The 27,442-nt window shown below is 45.4% G+C and overlaps 1 protein-coding gene across 12 annotated transcripts in view; it reads right to left on the bottom strand.

The window, feature by feature from the left end:
- LOC110538980 (caskin-2) overlaps positions 1–27,442 on the bottom strand; it is an 87,536-nt gene that overhangs the window by 45,888 nt on the left and 14,206 nt on the right. For all 12 annotated transcript variants that reach the window (XM_090193716.1, XM_090193715.1, XM_090193714.1 and 9 more), the window contains exon 3: positions 202–253. In XM_090193716.1, coding sequence (XP_090049842.1) covers positions 202–253 — 52 coding nt within the window. The remainder of the gene's footprint in view (positions 1–201; positions 254–27,442) is intronic.

The raw sequence follows: 27,442 nt of genomic DNA on the forward strand, positions 1-27,442 counted from the left end.
ACGCAGGGTGTTTATCACAAGCCAAGACAAGACGCATTGAGCTTTAAAATCCCAGCACTTGTATGTAGAAGCTACACAGTAGAACTACTATTTTACAGATACAGAAAGAGCAGCTTATTGGTAGGCCATCTTTTATTTTATATTTTTACAGAGGTTGTCAGTCAGTTCTTTAGGACAGTGTTATCATCATCACACACTTACCCATCTCCATCCTGGTAGTTGACGTTCAGTCTCTTCGTGGAGCCCAACAACTCTGCAAAAACACAAGACAGAAAATAAATCAACATACGTTCAGGATATTTTTAGAACAAACACTGTGCTACTGGTTAACCTAGAAACTATTCACTTAAGCCTGGAGGGAAGTGTCTTCATGGTGCATCTTCAGTTCATGGTTTATAGTAGTATACTGGATTGGCTTGCTTTTCGGTTGTGCAAAATCTGGAGGTTGAGCATTGTTTTACAGATCTATTACTAGTTCACTCATGATCATGTGTTTGCTTGCGAGCTCAAACCATCTCCAGGTTCAACAAGATTATCTGTGGGAACCAACTCAGTCATTCTAAAATATTATAGAGCATCTGGTTCTGGAAAGGCTGAAGACCTGCAGGCCACGGGACTAAGAGATCCTGGTCTAGATGCTCACCCTGATTAGTTGCTACCATGATGTTGTCATGGTGTGTTGCTACCATGCTGTCTTGCCATGTGTTGCTGCCTTGCTATGTTGTTGTCTTAGGTCTCTCTTTATGTAGTGTTGTCTCGCTTGTTGTGATGTGTGTTTGTCCTATATTTATATTGCACTTATTTTTAATCTCAGGCCCCCGTCCCCGCAGGAGGCCTTTTGCCTTTTGGTAGGCCGTCATTGTAAATAAGAATTTGTTCTTAACTGACATGCCTAGTTAAATAAAGGTTAAATATATTGTTTTGTAATTAGAGGGCTACGGGGTCATGGTTCAGGGTTTAGGGAGAGAGCGACAGACAGTGGAGTGGAGACTCCAGCTAGCTCACCCACCAGGCCTCAAAAACCTTGTGGGTGAGCTAGCTATCCCAAACAAACTGTCCCTGATAGATCTGTCCCTTTCTCTCTGTCTCTAGAGCCAGTTCAGCCTCTGACCCCAGGCTGACCTCTGTGGCCAGGTCAGGAGACAATACACTGTTCAGAGAACAAAGGGAGGGAGGAGATATTGTTGTGTCCTTTGATGTTCTGATAGAGATGCCTCTTCATCAGCCTAGTGTGGCTTTAGAAGAAAGAATGTCACTGGCCACCACAGGGACTCATATGGTGCTTTTCCATCTAGAGTTAGCCCCACACCAGGGAGTTGCCAGTGTTTTATGTTAACGTAACCTAACGTTTCCATCAGGACTGTGACACTAAAAACGTGTGGCGAGCAGAATCAACAACCTCTGCATCATTCAAGAAGACTGTTGCTTTCTCATGGCTCCAAGTCAGAGCAGATCTGCTGGAGCCATAGCCAAGTGAGACACGGGTGCTGGCCCACGTAGATGGAAACAGAAAAGTCTGCGCCTTTTGGGTAAAACACTGGGGTAAATCCTCATTGGAAATGTGCCAAGTCCCTACAGCCTCTATGGGCAACCTCCAGACCTGTCAACTAAACTGATGGAGACATCTCCTGCCCTCCCAAGACGTGATCAACCAATGGCAGGGTCGTTCCCTTGTGTATTTCACTGGCCCTGCTGACACCCCAGCTCTCTTCTATATCTTTCATACAATCTCTCCAAACATAAGCACAGACTCACCAGTTGCATGTGATAAGTAGCACATTCTTATCAATTCTGTGAATTCCAAACAAAGTTTGTGCTTTGTAGAGTCATGCAGCTTATGCCCTGCGTTCAATCAGCATGTCAGTGTGATGCCACAGTCATCGTCCCTGAAATGAAAATCACCACCGCCAGCGGTAGATATACAGTTTAATGTCAGACACTAAGCATTTGTCATCTGATGAAACAGTAATGGAGGTCTGTGAGGCAGAGCTCCATCCATGTCAGCTGGTCATAAGATAGAGTCTGCACTTGTGTCCTAGTCTCCCATGGCGTCTGAAGGTGGGTCAGCCGCTGTGAGGGTCACTGTTTGCTATGAGTTCAGCGAGGTCAAAGGGCAGGCCACGGGGGAGTAACACAGAACCGAGTGGGAAAGAAGTCCCAGACACTGGATACACCCACAGTGTGGAGACATGACGACAGCCCGTCTTACTACTGCTCATTATGTCTGAGCAGGAGGCGAGCAAGGCCAAGGTAGCCTCAACAGCCCCAAAACAAGTGCTTTGAAGTGAGCTTCTATTCCAGATCTCTGCTACACAGCCAGTTTCCCCTTGGGGATCTCTGTGACTCTTTGATTATGACCTCAATTCCATAATTAATTAGGTGTATCAAACATTGCGTGTCGCAGTCAAGTCATGGGAACACAAACCCCTCTTCGAAAAAGTTTTCAGAACACTTTGCTGGCCGTGTAACAAGCACACACTGACATCAAACCCTCATGTGACTGACGGGACAGGCTGCCTGGCCTTGTCTTCACTACAGGAACCAGTCTCTAATGCTGAATATTGCATCAAATTTCCCATTGACGCTTTCATCTGCTGCACATTTGTTAAAAGTTATTTTTAATGTTTATGGAGAGGGAGGAAAGCGCCGCCTGTTCAGTTACAACCTTTTGAGGACTCCATATATTTTTTTAATTTAAAGCTGAAAGTATAACGTACCATAGATTTGGTTCCGCAAGAATGCTAGGCAAAGGGGAGATTTTGCTAAAGTCTGCACATTTGAGAATTCTGTCTTGGAACAAGTTCATGGATTCAAGTCGCAGCCTGTGTCTCTGGTGCGACTGGCAGAAACAGAATCTGTTGTAAAATATCAGACTAAAATTAGACAACCGCTGTGAGTATCAAAACTATGATTATATGCTCTTCCATAAAAGAGCAGGCAACGCCTCATAAATCAATTTTGTTTCTGGGGCTCAAATGACTGCACTTAGGTCTAGGCAATGAACATACAAAGGTTCAGGTCATCATTTTCCTTCTGCACTCATTGTGGTGTAGAACAGAGACCAGGCCACCATTATCCATCCAAAATGTGAGGCAGAAACAGCTCTGTTACAGAAGAAAGAGCTTTCAAAAGTAGGCCTTGTCGAAAACTGCTCTGTGAAAAACTTCAGCAGTCCCATCATGCCATATTCCCTGCCATTTGACTCAATGCCTGAGATTCAAGCTTTAAGTTGCAATAAAGAAACCCTGATAGCTTTAAAGGACCCTTTTTTTTTTAAACGCCACATCTACATCTTCCAGATGAATTGTGAGTAAATCCATATGGCTGTTTAGTATGGTTTTAAATGGCTCAATGGCTGGTTTTGGTTCAACACTACTATGGTATCTGCCTGTCGCAATAACAGGACTTACTGTGACTGGCATCACTCAAACCAGTAAAAAGAGGACCAATGCCAAGATGAATATACATCCCTTCACATCCCTGTTCCCGAGGACATATTATACTGAAATAGTGACAAATTAGGTGAACTACAGTAGTGGTTTAACAGCTGGCCATCTTGGGAGCTGAACCAGTCAACGAGGAAGCATCTTGCTTGGATGATTAAAGGGCTGAAGAAAGCCCTTTCCTCCCCTCGCCTTATGGAGGCCTGATTGTTTAGCATCTGAGACAGAGTGTTCTGATGGCATCATTTGAAGACTCAAGAGTGTCAGCGGAAACCCCGGGTCCACAATCAAGCCTGGTGGATTCCAGCGAATTCATAGCTCCGCTGTGCTCCTCGGGCTCTCACAGGCCTGCCACTGGAACACAGGAAGCTGCATGCAGTATGGCTAAGGAAGGAACGGGACGGGACCTGCAGCGTCTTAGAGCCACACTTACTACACTTTATGTAAAAATACAGTCGGCTACACATATTACTGAAATGTAAACTTGCGTACTTGCTATGTCTCGACTGCTACCTTCAGAGGTAGAGCACGACACCCACCAAACAGTTACCCCCTGGAAGCAGAGCGGTACAAACAGAATAAATGGTAATAGCAGAGCAATGTTTTTGAATATCTGAGACTCGTTTTATTGAGATTTCACCTGGATTGTCTTGTTTACCTGGAATGCATCCCTGTTACATTCTAGGGATGAACATGAGTAATTGATTGCTCGAACGGAGGTCAAAACTCAATCTTTAACCAGAGATTGAAATGTTTAAAAAATTCCGGCGCAGGCCTTCTGTTCTAAAAATAGCTTGTTATTTTTATTCCAAGAACTCAAAAGAAAATCATGTGAGTACTCGAACAGTCAAATAATGACAAATGGCCGTCCTTATTACAGTCTGAAAATGTCGCAGTAGCTGCACTGAGCCACATAAAACTATGGAAGCCCATCTCCACAGGCGAGAAAACAAACCCCTTAAAATGGAAGGTAGCATTCACATGTACCATATGGATTTGCATTAGTATACGCATTAAAAGTCCCACTGCAAAGTTACACCTCACTTTTCTTATTTCTCAAGTTATTACATAAAACCAAATCCGAATTCCGAAGAATGCCAAAGTCAAGTCGGAAAATGTTTTTCCAAGTGTGTGGTGTTATATGGATTACATATAGGCAAGCCAGCCTATTCCCTATAATGTAAACTCCAACAGAAATAACTACAAATACTAGTTTCAATAACATTTTCCACAAACTTACAAGCAAATACTTTATGAATGTATTGTTACGTTAGCACAGCATGAGTCAGCCATCTACAGCTACATTAAAGTAAACCAATGATTTGGAAATACATAACGCCATCTAACCAGTTATCAAAGAATGTTATTTTAGCAAGCAAGCTGACCAGCCAGCTAACATGATCTATTTAGCCAACTAGCTAATAGCCTAGCCAACCACCTAGCCAAAGCCTAAAAACTGGAGACAAACTAGAGAACTAACACAACTAAAACACAACTAAAACACAACTACAGATCAAAAGCAAAGAGAGAGCAGAGACGTACAGATTGATGGCTGGGACCCATCCGATTGTAAAACTTTTTTTAAAGAGTGCAGGCTGAGTTAACTACCAAAGCGAGAGGCGGGCGCTTCCCCCAGGCCGCTGGAGAGTCAGTGAGGGAAATCCAATAGCTATAGCAATAGATTCCAGATATCAGCTAGCAGGCTAGCACTAAGCCAAGATAGAAAAAGTTACAAAACTCCCGTAGCCTACAGAGAACATGCTCGTTGTAAAAAAAAAAATTAAATAGCCAATTTTCATGGTATCCAATTGGTAGTTACAGTCTTGTCTCATCGCTGCAACTCCCATACGGACTCAGGACGGACTCGGGAGAGGCGAAGGTTGAGAGCCGTGCATCCTCTGAAACACAATCCAACCAAGCCGCACTGATTCTAGACACAATGCCCACTTAACCCGGAAGCAAGCAGCACCAATGGGTCTCCCAGTCGCGGCCGGCTGTGACAGAGCCTGGACTCGAACCCAGAATCTCTAGTGGCACAGCTAGCACCACTCAGGAGGCCCATGCCAAAAAGTTGACAAAAGACAAAAAGGAGAACAGACGAGGTACTACAGAGCAAAGAGGTATGATTTTCTTTAATTTTGAGTCCATGGCAAGAAGGCACCAGAGTAGGCCGTGCTAACGAGTTCCCACTAGATATCACAGCCAAAAAGTCTGTGAAGAGCATGAGTATGCTAACGTTAGCCGGCTTGAGCTAGATACCGAGCTAGCACATGAACTCGGTAATAGACACAGAGTACTCTCTCCATATGACGTTGCAAAATAGTGCATTGTGGGTAGTTTAGAAGATATCCGGAAATAAGTTAATAAATAATAACCTAAAAACAGAACTGTTTGTAGTTATAGGTAACCAGATGGTGAGTAAAAACTCATGCTTCCTACCCTTTGTCTGCACATACATGCTTGTGAATTGTTGCATTATTCAATAGTGTAATATGTTTAAGAATAAAAGTTTGTCACTGTTGAATAGTTTTGCTTACTGGCTTTTGAGCTGTGGACCAAAAATGTCACGTTGCCAGCCACAACAAAGGGTACAGTAAAGCAAGGATGTAATGTGAATTGAAAAGTTAAATTATCTTTTGCCACCCCGCTCCTCAGTCTCTCCTTCATATCTCGTAGTGGGAATAGGGCCTTATCTGCTGAGTAAATGGGAACAGGAAGTCACAGCGGCGTGCTGGGGTATTATTTTTTGCCTTATCTGAGCTCTGGGACAATGACAGGGTCGCACACAAAGGAGGCCGTTCCCCTGGCCAGTTCCCAGATCCCTGTCGTTTTTAAACAGCTCTGTGAGGCGTCAGAGTGGCTATTCCCCACGTCTAGAGGCAGCGCTGCCAGAGTGGACCACAGCCACAGATTTCAACACAGATCGGTTTTATCTGTTTACCTTCCTCAAATCAACAGCTACATGTGGAGAAAAGTCATCACACACTGCTAAGTCCGCTGGGTACAGTTAGGTCCTCAGTTTGGCTGGTGGCTAACCCTCTCTGGAGCTAGATATTGACCTTTATAGCATTTCAACCATATATCAATACCTACCTGTTCCTGGTGCAGTTAACACCTGCGTAGCTGCACCTGCCTGGTTACATCATAGGAAGCAGTACTCTCACTGCTGTGTCTTGAGGCCCCTTGTGCTGCTGCTCACTCCTACACGTCCACATCCTGTCTGAACACCTGCCTCCTAGCCAAAGAGCGGGAAAATCCCTCAGCAATCAGAGCCACAGTTTCTGAACTCTCGCACTTAAACTAAGGGGAAGTGCTGTCAGAGAGAGAGAGTAGGGAGGAGAAAGTGAAGGCCGAGTGCTTCCTCCTGTGGCAAACAAGCATTAAAATATATATATATATATATATATATATATATATATATATATATATATATATATATGGTCATTGCCCCTCAGAAATCTCCATGCCAGATTACCCCATATTACTTCAGTATACGCAGCTACACAGAGGAGTCCAAACTGTCTGGCCGTTAAGAACACAAGGTTAAGAACACATCAGGGGTAAGAGATTGGTGGTGTGGCTGAGTATTTTCCGAAAGTGCTAACAAACTAAGCCAAATTTCATCTCTCCATCTCGTGTCTATGACTATTCATTCTGCATGTTATTTTCCCACCATGCACACTGTACTGGCACATGATAGGACCCCATTGCTGGAAACCACAGTGAAATGGCACAAACTCACACTCAACCGGGCAGAGACAAACCCATCTCAGTTCACCTCTCAGGCCTCTGGCGGTCCACTTTGTTTATGTGTTGTTTTTCTCTGGGGAGGAATGTACCTCGTCTCGTGGGGCAGTTTTCCGGTTTGCCCCATCACCTCCACGGGGTGGTGTTTGGGGGTGAGAAGAGGGGACAAGGTTTTACTGGAGGCACCATGAGGAAGCACTGGCTGTGTGAGCAGGAACCGGAGGTGTAGAAGTGTGTGAGTGACCTCAGGGGTGTTTCGTTGCAATCTGGCTGTGACACGGAGGGGGGGGGGCCTCTCAGAAACAAAAGCAGGGACTTGAGCTGGGCCTCTTCTACACTTCCTTTCCCAAGACCATTGTTCCAAAGAGCGGGAGGCTTAGGCCATTGTGTGAGCCCCCTCCCAGGGGAGGGAGAAAGGGAGACAGAGCGATAGAGAGGTCCCTAAACTCTGTGTTCCTCCATCTCACCAACTCTACTCCGCCCTCTCTGTCTCCCTCCACCTCTCCCTGCCCCCTCTCCCTTTTTTCTGCACTCTATTTTCCCCTCGTTCCCAGCTCTTCCTCTGATGATTAGAGTAATGCCTGAGAAGCAGGGAGTTCCTCCTGTTCCATTCACAACTCATTACACAGCCTACACAGAAACCAGGACCACCTCTAGTACACAAGAGGATCCAGACACAGACAACCAGCTTCTCACACAATCAAGTAACCAAACAACCAGCAACAAAAAAAAGAGCACAAATGCCCTTTCATAAAAGGGGAAAAACATTTAAACAACTGAGCAATTACTTAGCTGAACATGTAGCCTCATGTGTCAATCCCTGACCCCTGACTAGTTTCAAAAATGAATTCTGATCAGAGCAAGGGGACAAGGGGACAGGGGGAAAAGGCTCCCCTCCTCCCCTAAGCAGTGTCCTACTTATCCAGACCTTTCACACACTTCAGCTTCTCCAGAGGAATGTGTACGCTGCTGTACTGTAGTGTCTCACTGCCTGCCCACACCTGCTGCCCCACGCCTGGGGCTTTACTCACACCACTCTTATCAGGAGACAAGGCAGATAACACCGACATCAGACACGTAGCAGCACAGATAAGAGCCAGATTGTTCTCTCCCCATCATATCTGGGCCTGCTCTCCTCTCCTGGCCCTCTAGGCTCCAACAAGCTACGTCCTAATGGCTGACAGGAACGCCAACATGCATGGTCTAACGCATGAGAATGAAGAGTTGAGGCTCCCAATGTTTTCCTTTGAGATGAAGTAGAGTGAAACCTGAGGCCCATGTGTTGTCTTCCCAGTCCGGGAAGTGGGGAGTCTGGGGTTCGGAGCCCGGGCCAGCTTGGCATGGGGAGTAGCACCACGGTATGTAAATAAAAGAGCTGCAGATGGGCCTGGAGGAGTGTGTGGTCACACACGGACACGGCACGCCAGAGGGCCAACACTAACACCAGCAGAGGAGATGAGCTTTGAAATGCACATGTACACACACAACACCCCAGGTCAAGGGGGGTGTTTATGGGAAAAGGTGATTTGCCATGTCAGTAGTTGAAACTGCTGGCGTCCCAAATTGACAGCCATTTTGTTGTCGTCTGGAACTGTTTTGGGGTCAGTGACAACAGTCTAACTCCTTTCTGTCACGCTGTAGAAGTACTGCTGATCCCATTACAGTCAGCAAAGATTTAATTCATTCACTCATACTGAGGGGACAAAGAAAACTATTCCCTGAATCCATCTCTCATGAGGAGTTGACAAGGTTGTGAAGGACAACACTAAAACTGCTAAAGCAGTCATTTGGACTGCTCATATATAAATAAAAAAATACTCTGCCCTTTAAGTCATAACCCCCTCAGTCCTTGACTTTCCCTAAACAACCCTATATAACACACTGTCGTTGTTAGAATCTTAATATCACAAACAGAACTGGTGTTATAATTCGTTTTAGGAGGGCATGTCATTTTTTTAAATGGTTTCCCCCTCTACCCCTCCTCCCGACTGAGGGGCCTGCTCCACTCCTTCTCCCGAAAGCGGGGCCTGCTCCACCCCTCCTCCCGACAGTGGGGCCTGCTCCACCCCTTCTCCTGACAGTGGGGCCTGCTCCACCCCTCCTCCCGACAGTGGGGCCTGCTCCACCCCTCCTCCCGACAGTGGGGCCCGCTCCACCCCTCCTCCCGACAGTGGGGCCCGCTCCACCCCTCCTCCCGACAGTGGGGCCTGCCCCACTCCTTCTCCCAACAGTGGGGCCTGCCCCACTCCTTCTCCCGACAGTTGAAGGCGCTGTGCCCAGTTGATAATCACCTTAATAATTGCCTCAAAACTGAACCTAAACTGAAACTAATAGCACACATATAACAACAGATTAAATAAATTAAGTAAAGTATGATTGGGAGAAAGGGGAGGGGAAGCAAACGATACATAATTATGTCATCACCAATTGTGAATGAAGAACAGGACGGACCATTGTACTGTATTGAGCTATTCTAATTAGAACCTCAAAACCAAAATTAAAACAATTATAATGGCCTTTGAGTGTGGACTGTATTATTATACATACTGGATGGACTGGTTACCTTATGCTACACTCCAAACTGTCTATCCATGAGTCTGGGAGAGAACATATAGGCCTAAGCGATGTGGTTGGTTCATTGATTGTGCAGAACGGCTTACAGAGATAGCCGCCCCCAATTTGTATTTGATTTTGAATAGCCTAGATATCGGGAATTGTCATTTATGTTCATAATGAATAGGCTGAGACATTACCTTTAGCTACAGAATATCTCACCACTGTGCATTTCAATCTCCTCCATGACAATAACAGTCTGACACAACGTAATGACCACCACAGCCCTAGGCTAGAACAATTAGGCACCAAAGACCTCTTAAATCATTTTTTAAAATGCTTTCCTGCCGTGCGTAATATGCTGTAGGCTATGTATTGTATAACAGCACAATCATTATTTTAATTACGTTTTCGTATTTTTTGTATTTGTTATTATTTATTTTATCGGGCTTTGGCTCATATATGGGCATATGTGTATGCATCAGCTCTAATATACGTATGGGTGATTTGAATGAATCATCAACTTAGAAAGCACTGGTCATTTTGTTATGTTAGGCATTGAAACAATGTTCTCCACTCAGTTTCAACCTGTTGTTGAACTTCTTTCGTCAAATTGATCAATCACAGTGGGATATGTGGGACGGTAGAGTCCCACCTCGCCAACAGCCAATGAAATTGCATGGTGCCAAATTCAAAACAACAGAAATCCCACAATTAAAATTCCTCAAACATACAAGTATTTTACAACATTTTAAAGATAAACTTCTTGTAAATCCAGCCACCGTGTCCGATTTCAAATAGGCTTTATGGCGAAAACACACCAAACAATTATGTTAGGTCAGCACCTAGTCACAGAAAGCCATACAGCCATTTTGCAGCAAAGGAGAGGGCTCACAAAAATCAGAAATAGCGATTAAATGAATCACTAACCTTTGATGATCTTCATCAGATGGCACTCACATGACTTCATGTTACACAATAAATGTGTGTTTTGTTCGGGCTTTGGCTCATATATGGGCCTATGTGTATGCATCAGCACTAATATGCGTATGGGTGATTTGAATGAATCATCAACTTAGAAAGCACTGTTCATTTTATTATGCTAGGCATTGCAACAACGACCATGTTCTCCACTCAGTTTCAACCTGTTGTTGAACTTCTTTCTTCAAATTGATCAATCACAGTGAGGTGAGTTTTAAAAACCCGATAATGTTTTGATGATAAGCATTAGATGTGATTTGACTGCATTTGCATTGATATCAGAGTTGTTAGAGGGACAATAGAGCCCCGAGTACCAGGCCATTAACGACCTGATGGTCGTTATTGATTTGGGTATCAACAACACATGTCCACATGTGCATAAGAGGAGAATACCATGACTCAGCAGTCACATGGAATTTTACTGCGGTCATGACTCATAACTGCCGGCGTGGCATAATACTGTCAGTGCAACAGCCCTAACCCTATATCAGTACAACAAATCCAAAACAGTCTTATCAGTCTACTCTGGCCTACTTGGAGTACACAGTGTGCAATTTACAATGGCAAGAAGACCAACACGAATGGATGCACATGCTAAGTTAGCATTGCTACAAAATCGGAATGAAAACGACTCAAATGCTGGGGAAGAAATGATTCATGACATCTGATTATTCTTCAGATTCTGAGCCTCATCATGAACCTAAGCCTGAACCTAAGCACTAAAAAGACATGCTCCAACTGACATGGACATGCTCCTACTGATGCTACTGTGTGACGACACACACCATGTAAGCACGAGCTGACAATAATTGACTATTTTTGGCTGTCATTGACACTTATATTCATTATAATACCATTTTTGCTTTTGTGCTGATTTACACTTTATCAAGCACACTGGAGATTATAATGATGTTTAGGCTACTGATGTTTTCATAATTTGACTGCGCGTCTTGCAGATCTTGCATCTTGGAAAATGGGGATTATTATATATTTTTACAAATAAATTTTGATTTAGATTTTTCTTCTCTTGACTTTATATTGCGATTGGAAACTTTATTAAATTAGGTGCATTATTGCCACTGGCCTCGTTTGTCTTTCAGTCACCCACGTGGGTATAACCAACGAGGAGGTGGCACGTGGGTACCTGCTTCTATAAACCAATGAGGAGATGGGAGAGGCAGGACTTGCAGCGCGATCTGCGTCAGAAATAGAACTGATTTCTGTTTTAGCCCTTGGCAACGCAGACGCTTGTTGGCGAGCTTAAGCAGTGTGGGTGCAATAATTGAATAACATTGATTTCTACATTTATTTTGCAACGCAAGCAGTGTGGTCAGCCTATTAGGGCTCCTGAGTGGAGCAGCAGTCTAAGGGAAAGGGGAGGTCCATCGAGGCCCAGCGGTACTAGTGTTAAAGGGTAACTCTACCACTTTTCATTACCTCACCTCATTGTCATTATCTCCAGCACAACATCAGTGTCAACACATGAAAATGACGCATTTCGAAGTATTGTAGAAATATTAAAAGTTAAACATTTCTAACCAATGACATCCTCAAAAGTTTAAACCTTTAAAAAACAGTGGTTTTCAAACACTATGACCTTCGCGGTGACATGGGGTGAAAGAAAGTACCATCCCTTGGAAAATCAGTTTTCCCTTTTAATCCTACCCTGACATATGTAGACACTGGTTTGGTGCTGGAGATAATTAATATGATGTTGAAAAGTGGCAGAATTGCCTTTAAGCTTAAAATGGGAGGTAGCTTCATCTCCCGTGGTCTGCGGGGTTTTGAACATGTTGGCGTTTGACTTTATTACTAGTCACAAGTCCAGCGGTGAGAACAGACACACAGAGGTTAGGAGGATTAGTACTAATAACGTTGTGGTCTTAGTTGAGGGAGGAAACACGGGGAAAACGATAGATTGAGGTACAGTAGCCACCCGGAGGGTCCACGTTGAAGAAAAAATTGTACACTAAATAGACTTAATGATAACAGAGGAAAGCCTTCCTTTTCCGATTCAGATGAAAATATGGAACATAAAGATAGGGAACACTCTTCCAAAGAGAGAACAAACATTGTGATTTATGAATTGGGCCTAGAACAAAATACATATAATTGGTTCTTACAGTCCCTGTAGTTTGGGAAAACTGAAAGACCCCCTTTCCTTGTTTCATATGAAATTGACATTTCCTGTCCAAGACCTACCATGAATAACCACTCTGAAATGTCCTCATGTAAAGCGGAATGTGATTATAAACGGGTGTAACGGATGTGAAACGGCTAGCTAGTTAGCGGTGGTGCGCTCTAAATAGCGTTTCAATCGGTGACGTCACTTGCTCTGAGACCTTGAAGTAGTGGTTCCCCTTGCTCTGCAAGGGCCGCGGCTTTTGTGGAGCGATGGGGAACTATGCTTCGTGGGTCGCTGTTGTTGATGTGTGCAGAGGGTCCCTGGTTCGCGCCCGGGTATGGGCGAGGGAACGGTCTAAAGTTAAACTGTTACACGGGGAGCAGTAGTTTCATTACAGATACAGTATGGAACTTACCAGGCCTGTATTTACTGGACTTGAAAAAGCCAAATTAAGAGCGTCTGTTAGAAGAGAGCTCTCTTTAACCATGTTGAAGAGACAGGGTGGTAGTGGTACACTCTTTAACCATGTTGAAGAGACAGGGTGGTAGTGGTACACTCTTTAACCATGTTGAAGAGACAGGGTGGTAGTGGTACACTCTTTAACCATGTTGAAGAGACAGGGTGGTAGTGGTACACTCTTTAACCATGTTGAAGAGACAGGGTGGTAGTGGTACACTCTTTAACCATGTTGAAGAGACAGGGTGGTAGTGGTACACTCTTTAACCATGTTGAAGAGACAGGGTGGTAGTGGTACACTCTTTAACCATGTTGAAGAGACAGGGTGGTAGTGGTACACTCTTTAACCATGTTGAAGAGACAGGGTGGTAGTGGTACACTCTTTAACCATGTTGAAGAGACAGGGTGGTAGCGGTATACTCTTTAACCATGTTGAAGAGACAGGGTGGTAGTGGTACACTCTTTAACCATGTTGAAGAGATAGGGTGGTAGTGGTACACTCTTTAACCATGTTGAAGAGACAGGGTGGTAGTGGTACACTCTTTAACCATGTTGAAGAGACAGGGTGGTAGTGGTACACTCTTTAACCATGTTGAAGAGACAGGGTGGTAGTGGTACACTCTTTAACCATGTTGAAGAGACAGGGTGGTAGTGGTACACTCTTTAACCATGTTGAAGAGACAGGGTGGTAGTGGTACACTCTTTAACCATGTTGAAGAGACCGGGTGGTAGTGGTACACACGCAAAACCAGCAATAAGTGTATTACTCAGCACGCTATATATGTATTGATACACATCTAAAACGCCCAGCAGTACAGACATTGTGGCGCGGCCTCTCTCAGTAATACTGGTTATCACTACATTCATTGTTTACTTAATAATGTATTTATTGCCGTTTCCTGCTTATGTACCCAGTCGCACCCTTGGCAATACATTTCCAAAGTAGTCTTTTTGGGGGTAAGAACTTCAGTTTATATAAGGCTAGAAGGCATGTCATGTTTAGTGTAGGGATTTGGACGCTCCTTTCAAGCATGAGAAGACGGTGCAGTTTACTAACAGAGAGCTATACTGCACTGGGCTGCTGATCATGCTGCATCTCTAGCTATTACCAGTGGAGCGCCAGAGGAAGGATGTGAACTGGGGATGAATCAAAGCATGGTTCACAATGCATGATTAGATTATTTGTGAGACTAGTGATCCATAAAGATGCTGTAAATGATGCAACAATGCTGCTGTACCATTTGAAATGAGTGTCAGTCGTTACAGCACGATATCATTGAGGATGAGAACAAGTTTTACCGTACGTCAACAGGGACCTAGAAACAAAGCTCCCATCCAAGAGCTTTAAATTAACACGGCCTTGTCAGTTAGACGGATGCATCAATTTACTACACTTGAAACAATGTTCAATTAACCAGTGCACAGGGGGGCCATAAATCATGATGGTGTGTGATGCGTTTCACAGCTCTCTGCCTCAGGGTGTGTGTGTGTGCAGTAAACCCCTCTGTCTGTGGAGCCGGCCTGTCACTCACCGGGCCCTAATGGACATGTATTCGTGACGACACGGCGGTCAGGCCCTCCCCGTGAAGGAAAGGGCTGCGAGACCTTCATCTCCAGGCCAACTGATATGGCTCGACAGCTGGCTGAGAGACCCCAAGTATCAGAGCTCAGGCCAGCCCCGGCTAAAGGAGGCCACCATCACACTGCAGCAGGAAGCAGCAACCTTGGAGAAAATACATCGAAGCCGCCCTAAACACAGGCCAGGCTTCTCAAAATCTTTGCTCCGGCCAAACGCTATGCCACGACCACAAGTTTCTACTCCGCAATGAGTCTGGATCGGAGTACCTCCCGGACGATTTCTAGAACGCAAACACATTGTAACCATTCCGATCGGTCCCAGAAACCGACGGGTTTCGCCAGAGCCAGAACACGTATATAAGGAGGCGTTTTGAAAATGCGTCATTGGCTTTGATTCGCTGATTGGTTAGAGATTATCCAATCACTGATTACTTGTGTTTTGTACAACACACTCATTTTGACATCACCACAAACAACTTTAACAATGGCAGACTCAGACTGGAGTATATCGCGAACGCAGGGGAGCAGCGGAATAATTCCGTTGGAGTATTCAGGCAACCTAAACACGAACCTGGAGCTTCTTTTGTGATCAGGATTTAAAAGTCGTTGGTGCTGATGCAGATGTCAGTTACATGAGAAGAACGCTCCAAAGACGTATTTGGTTTAACTGAAAGAGGAGGAACGAGGAGAGAAAAGCAAAGGGAAATGAAAGAGGGAATGTTTTCCTTGGCACAGAGAGCAGAGAAAAACAGCCCTGCTGATTCATGACAAACGACCAGAAAAGTGCTTTAATTATACGTGTGCAAAGGACTGACAGTACAGCTATGATTTGATAGGTAAAGCTGAACAGTGTAAGGAGGGCAGGCCGTTAAGAAAACACATAGATCATAGTTCATCTCAAGGCAAACCTCAGAAGGTTCCGTTGGGGGATTCAATCACTGGGTTTATTTTCTACCCAAATACAGCAGTTCAAGCTTATTCCCATCTGTCAGAGACGATCATCTGATGAAGTGTCATTTTATGAAAGGAAGGATCAATCGCAGAAGATACACAAATCAGGCTGCATTATACTATACCAGTGGTTCCCAAACTTTTTATAGTCCCGTACCTCTTAAAACAATCAACCTCCAGCTGCATACCCCCTCTAGCACCAGGGTCAGCGCACACACACACTTTCCGATACAATTAAACATAAGAATGAGTGTGAGTTTTTGTTACAACCCGGCTTGTGGGAAGTGACAAAGACCTCTTATAGGACCAAGGCACAAATAATATAATAATACATCAATAATTTTCTCTTTATTTAGCCATCTTACATATAAATCCATATTTGTTCTCAAAAATTGTGAATATCTCACCACAGGTTAATGAGAAGGGTGTGCTTGAAATAATGCACATAACTGCAATGGTGGGTTGTATTGGAGAGATTCTCAGTCTTAAATAATTTCTCACCCACAGTCTGTGCCTGTATTAAGTTTTTCATGCTAGTGAGGGCCAAGAATCCTCTCTCACATAGGTACGTGGTTGCAAAGGGTATCAGGGTCTTAACTGCGCGATTTGCCAAGGCAAGAAACCTGGCAGTGTCACGACTTCTACCGAAGTCGGTTCCACTCCTTGTTCAGGTAGTGTTTGGCGGTCGACGTCACCGGTCTTCTAGCCATCGCCGATCCATTTTTCATGTTCCATTTGTTTTGTCTTGTTTTCACACTCACCTGGTTTCAATTCCCTAATTACATGTTGTATATGTTCCCTCTGTTTCCCCCATGTCCTTGTCGGGGATTGTTTATTGTGAGTACGTGTGCATTGAGTGCCAGGTGCGATACGGGTTTTGTGCCCATGTGTTTGTTGTTTTTTGTATGCCGGTAGTTATGTTTATTAAACGGCTCAGGCTATTTACCATGTTCTGCTCTCCTGCTTTGACTTCACTGCCACCAATTACGCACCCCTTACAGAATTTCCGACCCTGCTATGGAGTCAGCAGGAGCAGGTGCCCCTGGTATAGGGGTCGAGGAGCGTATCCAGGAGCAAGCGAAAATAATCCGCCATCTCGGGGCCATCATGGATAAAGTTATCCAGACCCTGGACCGTTGGGAGAGACTGGGAGGTCCACCAGCGCTTTCAACAACGCAACCCGAACCTCCACTACTCACTCCTTCTGCAACCAGTCCCAGCGGGATGCGTCTCGCCCTTCCCGGGGAGTATGATGGGACGGCGGCATGGTGCCAGGGTATCCTGTTACAGCTGGATCTATACCTGGGCACCGTTTACCCAGCTCCCTCGGGAAGGGAGAGGGTGTCTGCCCTCATCTCGTGCCTCACAGGGAGAGCTCTGGAGTGGGCCAACGCCGTGTGGGGAGAAGGAGATGCGGCGTTGGAGGACTTCACAGAGTCTTCAACCACCCGCCCGAGGGTAGAGCAGCAGGTGAACGCCTCTTCCAGCTGAGGCAGGAGACGAGGTGCGCCCAGGAGTTTGCCCTAGAGTTTAGGATCCTGGCTGCCGGCGCGGGATGGAACGACAGGGCCCTGATCGACCACTACCGTTGCTGTCTGCACAAGGATGTCCGTCGGGAGTTGGCCTGCAGAGACACCACCCTCACGTTGGATCAGCTGGTGGACCTGTCCATCTGGCTGGACAACCTGCTGGCTACCCGAGGACGTTCAGATCGGGGTCTGGTGGTTCCATCCCCTCGCACTCCCTCTCCTGAACCTATGGAGCTGGGAGGGGCGGTACGTAGGGAGAAAGGAGGGGGTTCCAGTTCGTGCACCATCTGTGGCCGCAGAGAACACACTGCTTGTCGGTGCCGGGTTGGTCCCTCTGCGAGTCGAGGCAGCAGGCAGGGCACTCTGGCGTCACCCCAGGTGAGTCTGCACCACTCTCATCCAGAGTCCTCTGTTGTCCAACTGTTTTCTCCGCATTCCCAGCATAAGGCGCTCGTCGATTCAGGCGCAGCTGGCTTAGTCTTATGATCCCCATTATCCCTGTGGCTAGACCTTTCCCAGTGCACGCTCTGGATAGTCGACCATTGGGGTCCGGGCTAATCAGTTAAGCCACTATCTCCCTGGCCATGGTGACGCAGGGGAGTCACGAGGAGAGAATCCGTCTCTTTCTCATTGACTCTCTGGCGTTTCCCGTGGTACTGGGCCTTCCCTGGTTAGCTCATCATAACCCCCCTATTTCATGGCAACAGAGGGCTCTCACGGGGTGGTCGCGAGAGTGCTCAGGGAGGTGTGTAGGTGGAAAGTCCAGACCAGGTCTCCACTGTGCGCATCCCCCCCCCCCCCCCGAATATGCCGATTTGGCTCTCGCCTTCTGTAAAAAGAAGGCGACTCAATTACCACCCCATCGACGGGGGGATTGTGCGATAAATCTCCTGGTAGACGCTGCACTTCCCAGGAGTCACGTGTATCCCCTGTCGCAAGCGGAAACGGTGGCTATGGAGACATATGCGAATCCCTGCGTCAGGGGTACATTCGGTCATCCACTTCACCCGTCTCCTCGAGTTTATTTTTTGTGAAGAAGCAGGATGGAGGTTCGCGCCCGTGCATTGATTATTGAGACCTCAATCAAATCACGGTGAGGTACAGTTACCCGCTACGCTACCTCATGGCGATTGAGTCAATGCACGGGCGCGCTTCTTCACAAAACTGGATCTTAGGAGCACATACCACCTGGTGCGTATCCGGGAGGGAGACGAGTGGAAGACAGTGTTTAGTACCACCTCAGGGCATTATGAGTACCACGTCATGCCGTACAGGTTGATGAATGCTCCATCAGTCTTCCAAACCTTTGTAGACAAGATTTTCAGGGACCTGCATGGGCAGGCTGTAGTGGTGTATGTCAATGACCTTCTGGTATACTCCGCTACATGCGCAGCATGTGTCCTTGGTGCGCAAGGTACTTAGACGACTGTTGGAGTATGTCAAGGCTGAAAAATGCTTGTTCTTTCAGCAAGCCGTCTCCTTCCCAAGGTATCGCATTTCCACATCAGGGGTGGAGATGGAGTGTCAGTCATTCCCTTGGCAGCAAGAGCCTCTCGGTGGATGCTGCAGTGTACCCAAGTGGCATTGGGAGCAACTGCTTGCACGTGCGTTACCACTCCACTATGTCTCCCTGTCATGATGTTTGCGCCATCAGTACAGATACACATCTTGACCACCAAAGTCCATTTGATGTCACAAAGCTGTCCAGTACTTAAAAAATATACTCTCCTGTTGTCCTGGTTTACAGTGGTTTGCAGAAGAGGATGTCTTCCTTAATTGACCACCCATAAACGTAACGGACATATACCAGGAGCTGTGCCAGGCCCGCCACGTCTGTTGACTCATCCAGCTGTAATACATATAATTCACTGGCTTGTATGCGAAGCAGTAATTGTTTCAAAAAAATCTCCTGCCATGTCACTGATGTGTCGTGAAACAGTGTTGTTTGATGAAGTCTGTATAGTTTGGGACTATTCCCCCAGCATTGTCCCAGCCATATCCGCAACAGCAGAAAGAATTAAGTCCTCCACAATAGTATGGGGCTTGCCTGTCCTAGCCATTCGGTAGCTCACCATATAAGACGCTTCTAGCCCCTCCTTATTAATGCTATCTGTTGCTTTTATACATGTCTTACTACTCGCAAGTCATCTTTATTCTCGCTCAAAAAACTCCTGTGGCTTATTTTTCAAATTGTCATGTTTCGTTTCTAAATGTCTACGCAAGAGTGAAGGTTTCCCGCGAGAGAGTAACAGTTAATGTGATTAGATATTATTTATTTGACTAGGCTACCTGTATTTGACATTGTGTTGTTATTTCGCTGAACACTAGATGGTTGAATTAGATTTTTGGCAGTGAAACGAGGCTACTCAGGCGAGAGAGAAAACCTCACCTAAATGTATAGCCCCGTTGGAAAATATAAATGTGCTGTTTGAAAATGTGAGAAAAATTCCAAAGAATTATACATTTTACCCCTGTTTGAGGATTCTGGGACTATACAAATAAAGACAACAAAAACTGGACCCAACGTCCTGCGTAGAAAACCAACAATAGATTGGTCATCCAAACAAAAATAGAAAGAGGGGTAATTTCCTTGACCACATCCTATGTTGTCTTAAAAGGATCACCAGAGAGAGGGTTAACCCAAAATGCCATGAAAAGGGAAACATCTGTCTCAACTACGTGTCTCTGCACCTCAGTCAATTCATTAGGCCAAAAGAGTTAATGCACCTGAGACTATTTTGAAGGAAGCAAACATTAGAAAACAGACCTGTACATTGAAGGGATTTTCTTATCTTAATCATAAGGACATACCAGTCATAGCTGGGAGGGACACAAGCTCTGTATTATCCTATGTAATGTCAACACTGCAAAGGTGATGGGGCTCCCCAGGGTTCACAGGTGATGGGGCTCCCCAGGGTTCACAGGTGATGGGGCTCCCCAGGGTTCACAGGTGATGGGGCTCCCCAGGGTTCACAGGTGATGGGGCTCCCCATGGTTCACAGGTGATGGGGCTCCCCAGGGTTCACAGGTGATGGGGCTCCCCAGGGTTCACAGGTGATGGGACTCCCCAGGGTTCACAGGTGATGGGGCTCCCCAGGGTCCACAGGTGATGGGGCTCCCCAGGGTCCACAGGTGATGGGGCTCCCCAGGGTCCACAGGTGATGGGGCTCCCCAGGGTCCACAGGTGATGGGGCTCCCCAGGGTCCACAGGTGATGGGGCTCCCCAGGGTCCACAGGTGATGGGGCTCCCCAGGGTCCACAGGTGATGGGGCTCCCCAGGGTTCACAGGTGATGGGGCTCCCCAGGGTTCACAGGTGATGGGGCTCCCCAGGGTTCACAGGTGATGGGGCTCCCCATTGCTGCAGTGACCACTACAGAACTTCAGTGTTTATTGCCCCGTCCATTTTATTTTTATTAGTGTTGCACCATTGTTCCTACCTAATATAAACATATACAATTCTAGAAGCACGTCTTAGACTGATGGACTGTGCCACCCCCACGGCCTCTACAATAGATGAGTTAACTCAGACATGCACAAATCAGACATGTCTTGTACACAATTATTATTATTTTCTACAGCTCGACTAAAGAAATCTTGGTCGACTAACACCCTATCGACTAAATGGGATCAGTCCTAATGTCCACCAACAGGAAGAGCAGCTACAACACATCTGGTGTAGCAGGGGGAAACCGCTGCACCACCTTGGGGGATAATCCTATGGCTTCACTCTGGACCTGCTGGACTGTGATGTGCTGTGGCGTTATCTGCACCGGACGCAGGGCGGAGATTGTAGGCCTAAGCCCCAGTGCTGAAGCAGTGCTTGGAGAAGAGCCATGGACACAGATACTGACTCACCGCTGTGATTATATCATATACCCACTGCTGCCATGCTGGGAGTTCCACTAACCCACCAAGACTGTAATATGCCCTAAACCTCACAATGACCCTGAGACTAAACGCTGAACTGAGTTCATATTCAGCACTGTCCCAAAAGAGAGGTCCAAATTCTTTGTCTAATGGGTGCAGCTATTGCTCTGACCCAAATTATTCATACAATTCTCTTTTCCTGAGAATTCTGTTTCCAAGTAATTAGCTTATTTGCCAAAGGATCGCACACAAACACTAAAAGACAGTAAAACATTTGAGACGAGGTACTAATTGAGCTAACAATCATTCACTTTGTCATTTGTTCCCAGGCCAGACAGAGCCTTCCTGGAAACCTTGGGGGGGGGGGGGGGGCATGGCCTGGCTGTGGGAGCGGGATGCAGAGCAAGACTATGAGAGGAGATAAGGTCCCTGGTCGTTCTCCCTGTTGAGGCCCATTAGACAGCTGACGCAATGGAGCGCCACGCATGCAAATGACCTGTGTGAGTTGCATTGTGTCTCCGCCCAGCTGGGCGTCCACAGAGAATAGGGCTCGGGGGTGTGACACATACGGCAGGTTTTTATTAAAGAAAGAGACACACATTCAGATGAAAGAAGGACAGCGGGGTGACATAATCGTCCTGATGGGGGTTTCTGCCATACAGACCCATATGGGCTGGGGGGTGGGGTTAATGAAGAGGCAGGTGCATGACACCAGCATCACAACATCTGAGAGGAAATGAACAGTGATGTTTGTACATGATACATGCAGAAGATTACACAAACACCACTTTGTCTTTATTTTCCTTTGAAACACCCAAAGACATGCAGTTGGCTTGAAGTGAACACTAAACAGATGAAAACATGCACAAAACGGACATGGGTCCTTTTTCTGGATGGATGAACATCTCATCTATAATAGGATGATGACACGCGGAGTGGTCTGGAGTGTTTTTGGTTGCTGTTTGTCATGGGGCCAGAGTCAGCAGAGGCTAATGAAAAGAGAGCCAGCCAGCCAGCCAAGACAGACAGGACAGGACAGACACACACACACTATAGTAGCTCTGTGTTGATCCAGCCGGAAGCTGCTGACAGGGCCTAACTCACACTGACCTGCAGGAATGCTAAACGGGACACTTCATCTCTGTGTATCACTCCGGTGTTTGACAGAAATGGAGGGCCCAGAGACCAGGCCCTAATGATTATAGCTGATTGGACGGCAGGCCCTAATGGGAGGCCTAATGGCCAGTTGATGATGTAGTGGCTGACTCTTGGAAGAGCTTGCCAAGGAGGTATGCATTTAAACCTGCACCCCTGTGATAACTGACTGCACACACGGAGAACCAAGCCCTTAATGAGATACTTTTTCCCAGCATGGAGAATGTTCCTTGGGTAAAAAAAGAAAACAAACATTGCATTGCATTGTGTGTGTGTGAATTCATGCCTCTTCCTCTTTAAGCTTCACAGACGCACCAGGACACTCCACACTTTTTGGTCACAGGATAAGAGGAAACTCCACACCCCATCCTTTGTTCATAATGGACTTTTTCTCTCCAGCGGCGCCAAACTTTCATCTACTTACTTCCCCAGTACTAACTCCCCTCTCCTCCTGACAGAGTAAGCATGTGACTAACCATGTCCGTTTGCGGTCAGTGTGGGTGAGGTGCATCAGGCCTCCACTTACAGTAATAGAGATAAGGTGACAGATGAACAGCCCAGGGAGAGATACCAGCCACTTTCCCTTTCGACAGCTCTGCTTCTCTCCCCTTCGATATCAGTACTGCAGCCGAGACCACATTTCCTCATCTCCATGACAAAAGCTAGACTTTTCTCTCCTCTAAACCCAAAGTCCTGTTTGAAGTCGCCTCAGACTCCTGGAGGGAAGAATAGTAACAGTTCTGTTGGAAAGTTCTGAGGCCTCTTACCCTTCTCTTTGTCCTCTACACCAAAACTTGAATCTCAGTCTTCGGGTTAAGTCAAACTGTAATTTCACAAGAGGAGTCAGATTCCAGTTCCAGAAAACAGATCGCAGGTTTCCTTGTGGGGTACACATTCCTACAACATGACATCATCCCTCCTATTCTTTTTCTGCATTCAGACGCACTGTGCTGCTATGTCGTGTCTTGGACAATGGTTGGCACAGATAGAGCGGGAGGGATTTGGGGGAAAATAACTGAAACCTTGATAAGACCAAGCAGTCCACAGCAGGGAGCCATAAGTCATACTGTTCTGTTGTCCGTTTGGTGCCTTAGCTTTTTGTCAGCGTGAAACTGCATCTTAAATGTACCGTTTTTTCCAGTTCAGAGTGCCAGTGTGCACCTGGGCCTATGCTCCAGTCACATCCTGCCTGAAGGCTGAGTCATTAAGGCCCTCAACAGGAAGGGTACTTTAAAAGCTCTGAACTGGTGCCTTGTGGAAAACAACTGCACTCAGAATAGTAGCTTTCCACTATTACGCACGTGTCAAAATGTGAATGTGTAAAGCCAGCCTTGAGCCAAGAGGTAGAGCGATATGTGCATATGAGCCTACGTTTCTATGTTGTGGAAATACCATGACGTGACATCCAAAATGTCATTCTAATCTTCACTGTATAAAGATTAAGATTTAATACATTTTCCAAAGAGGTGATCAATCAGTCATATCTTAAAATCGTATGGTTGTTCAGTCCTGCCTGAATGTCAATGATGAGACATTGTGAAAGCTGTCCATCTGACATGATGCTGTGGAAACAGACTGGCAGAGATAAGCAACAAACAAAAAGAGCCCATTCTGCTGAACAAAGCTTACATAATACACAAAAACATACACCCCCAAACCCCCCCAGACTACACACATCCTTACAAGCATATGCACGAACTAACATACAAATTAGGGCAATGTCATTCAACTTCTTTTTAAATATGGTAGTGCATTCCAACGTTTGTTGTATCATCAACATTGGTATCTGCTGTAACGGGTGGTTTTGAAAGACCCCCACCCTTTTAATTCCAGTAAATCTGGCACTCATCAACAAAAATTTAAGGATGGTTAAAGAGAGACATGAAACAAAGTTCAATAGACGTTCAGCAGTTTCCCAAATGTCCAAGGCAAGAGATATTCTTGAGGCTGTGCTAATAGATTCTTCTTGGTCTTAGATGAGTAAAACTAAGAAGTGCTTCGATAAATGTTGGCTAGCTTGTCTGTGATCCAACCCAGTAGAAAACAGAACACTTGACAAAGGGTCATAGGTAGACCACTCTGGTAACAATAACCTTTGCTTTTCCCATTTGGGTTTCTTCTCTTTCCACTTACGTCAGAGACCAGACAGCTAGAGGTCCTGAAGGGCCCCATTCCAACACAGACCAGTGCTTCTTCCTCTTCTGAGGCATGGGCTAACTGACCTCATTTACAAGGTCTATGGGACCTGTCTGTTTGGCGAGCCAATTAAACATTTAGCACACCAACGGTAGAGTTGACAGGCAAACACCGGCGGCTTCAGGACAGAGACAGAATTTCACGGTCTGTCTAAAAGGTTTTAACACTTTCCCATCAATATGCCCAGTCTGAAAAGAAAGTGGAAATTTCCTTCTCATTATCCTGAGCTGTATTTGAGGCATTGTGACATGGGAGAGGAAGGTGCAATGGTGAAGGAGAATGCATAATATTCTGTTGAACTTCAACTATAAAAACTAGCAGATGACGGAGTAAACGATATGCTGTTTTTGCGTGAAACAAGGTCAAGTCTATATGGAAAACGTCTAGTATGTTGGGATGGAAACTAGAAAAACGGGTACAATATTCAGATCAAGTGAACTCTAGCTCATTCCTTTTTGCCAGTAGCAAGAAGTACTATACTGGCAATAACTAAACTGTAAATGAATGGAGCTTTTCCCAGAATTATTGTAAGTTCAATAGTTCAACACTGTGATGCCTCTGTCATGGAGGGAAGGAGGAGGTTGTGTGCCTGTCTGTGTCATGATGCCCCAGATGTTATTCCTGCCTCTAGCTAGCACAAGGCGGCAGGAGTAGGCCTAAGTAAGTGGAATGAAGGGACTGGATTGGGTGTTTGGGTGGGCTGGCTCTGTTTGAACACAAAGTCATGAATAAACCATGGCTGCAGTATGGGCGAGTGGCCCGGCGACCAATAGACAGTCACAGTGGGCTCCTTAGAAGCCTATCACTGGCCTGGGGAGGCTGACAGCTGCTCCCTCCCAGAGAATCACCACAGACTCCAACGCCGCGCTGGACGTTTTGTTTGGGGCTCTCTTAACGGCCCTGCCTTTCATTGTGGCCCAACAGTTTTACGAGACACCGATAATGGGACATTGATGGTCTTCAATACGGAACACCGCTCCCTCTGGTCAATAATAATGCAGTGTGTGGCACACTTACGTTTAAAAAAGACAGATGGTGATGTTATACGCCAGGGGGGTTTTCACTCCCAATTCCTGGGGGTTTGCATTGATGCACACCTAACATCAAACCATTTCCCCAAGCTTTGTAGGTCTAATTGGGCCACAAGCTGTGAAATATTTCTTGGCATAAAAACACAAATGAAACCTTATCAGCTTGAATATGTTGGACTTTCAAATAGAGGCCGGAGGTAAAAAACCATGATGGAAACCAACATCAGTTTTAAATATTGACTTTATAATGCAGGACAAATGAGTAGCTCCATACTAGAGGTCGACCGATTATGATTTTTCAATTCCGATACCGATTATTGGAGGACCAAAAAAGCCGATACCGATTAATCGGCCGTTTTAAAAAATTAAATAAATAAATGTATTTGTAATAATGACAATTACAACAATACCGAATTAACACTTATTTTAACTTAATATAATACATCAATAAAATCAATTTAGCCTCAAGTAGATAATGAAACATGTTCATTTTGGTTTAAATAATGCAAAAACAAAGTGTCGGAGAAGAACGTAAAAGTGCAAAATGTGCTATGTAAGAAAGCTAACGTTTCAGTTCCTTGCTCAGAACATGAGAACATATGAAAGCTGGTGGTTCCATTTAACATGAGTCTTCAATATTCCCAGGTAAGAAGTTTTAGGTTGTAGTTATTATAGGACTATTTCCATCTATACCATTTGTATTTCATTAACCTTTGACTATTGGATGTTCTTATAGGCACTTTAGTATTGCCAGTGTAACAGTATAGCTTCCGTCCCTCTCCTCGCTCCTCCCTGGGCTCGAACCAGCAACACAACGACAACAGCCACCACATCGAAGCAGCATTACCCATGCAGAGCAAGGGAAACAACCACCCCAAGGCTCAGAGCGAGTGAAGTTTGAAACGCTATTAGCGCGTGCTAACTAGCCAGCCATTTCACTTCGGTCACACCAGCCTCATCTCGGGAGTTGATAGGTTTGAAGTCATAAACAGCGCAATGCTTGACGCACAACGAAGAGCTGCTGGCAAAACGCACAAAAGTGCTGTTTGAATGAAAGTTTACGCGCCTGCTTCTGCCTATCACCGCTCAGTCAGATACTTAGATACTTGTATGCTTGTATGCTCAGTCAGATTATATGCAACACAGGACACGCTAGATAATATCTAGTAGTATCATCAACCATGTGTAGTTAACTAGTGATTATGATTGATTGTTTTCTATAAGATAAGTTTAATGCTAGCTAGCAACTTACCATGGCTTACTGCATTTGCGTAACAGGCAGTCTCCTTGTGGAGTGCAACGAGAGAGATTCAGGTCGTTATTGCGTTGGACTAGTTAACTGTACGGTTGCAAGATTGGATCCCCCGAGCTGATGAGGTGAAAATCTGTCTTTCTGCCCCTGAACGAGGCAGTTAATCCACCGTTCCTAGGCCGTCATTGAAAATAAGAATATATTCTTAACTGACTTGCCTAGTTAAATAAAGATTAAATAAAAGGTGTAACAAATCTAATAAAAACATTTATATTTAAAAAAACATCGGCAAATCGTCTCCCAAAAATACCGATTTCCGATTGTTATGAAAAATTTAAATCGGCCCTAATGAATCGGCCATTTCGATTAATCGGTCTACCTTTACTACATACAGCACACAAACATGTGATCCTCTGTCATTCTAACAGCTCCCATATTCCAATATATAATAAAGGTCAATCTCAGACAAAGCGTTTTAAAAATGTTTTAATTGTGGCAGCTCTGAATAAAGCCAAATCCACAGACTGGGGGGAAAAACCAATGCAACTAAAAAACAAAGGGATTTGTGGTATCTGAT

This window comes from Oncorhynchus mykiss, chromosome 12 (genome assembly GCF_057628025.1).
Source record: "Oncorhynchus mykiss isolate SJ-2025 chromosome 12, ASM5762802v1, whole genome shotgun sequence".
NCBI lineage: Eukaryota > Metazoa > Chordata > Actinopteri > Salmoniformes > Salmonidae > Oncorhynchus > Oncorhynchus mykiss.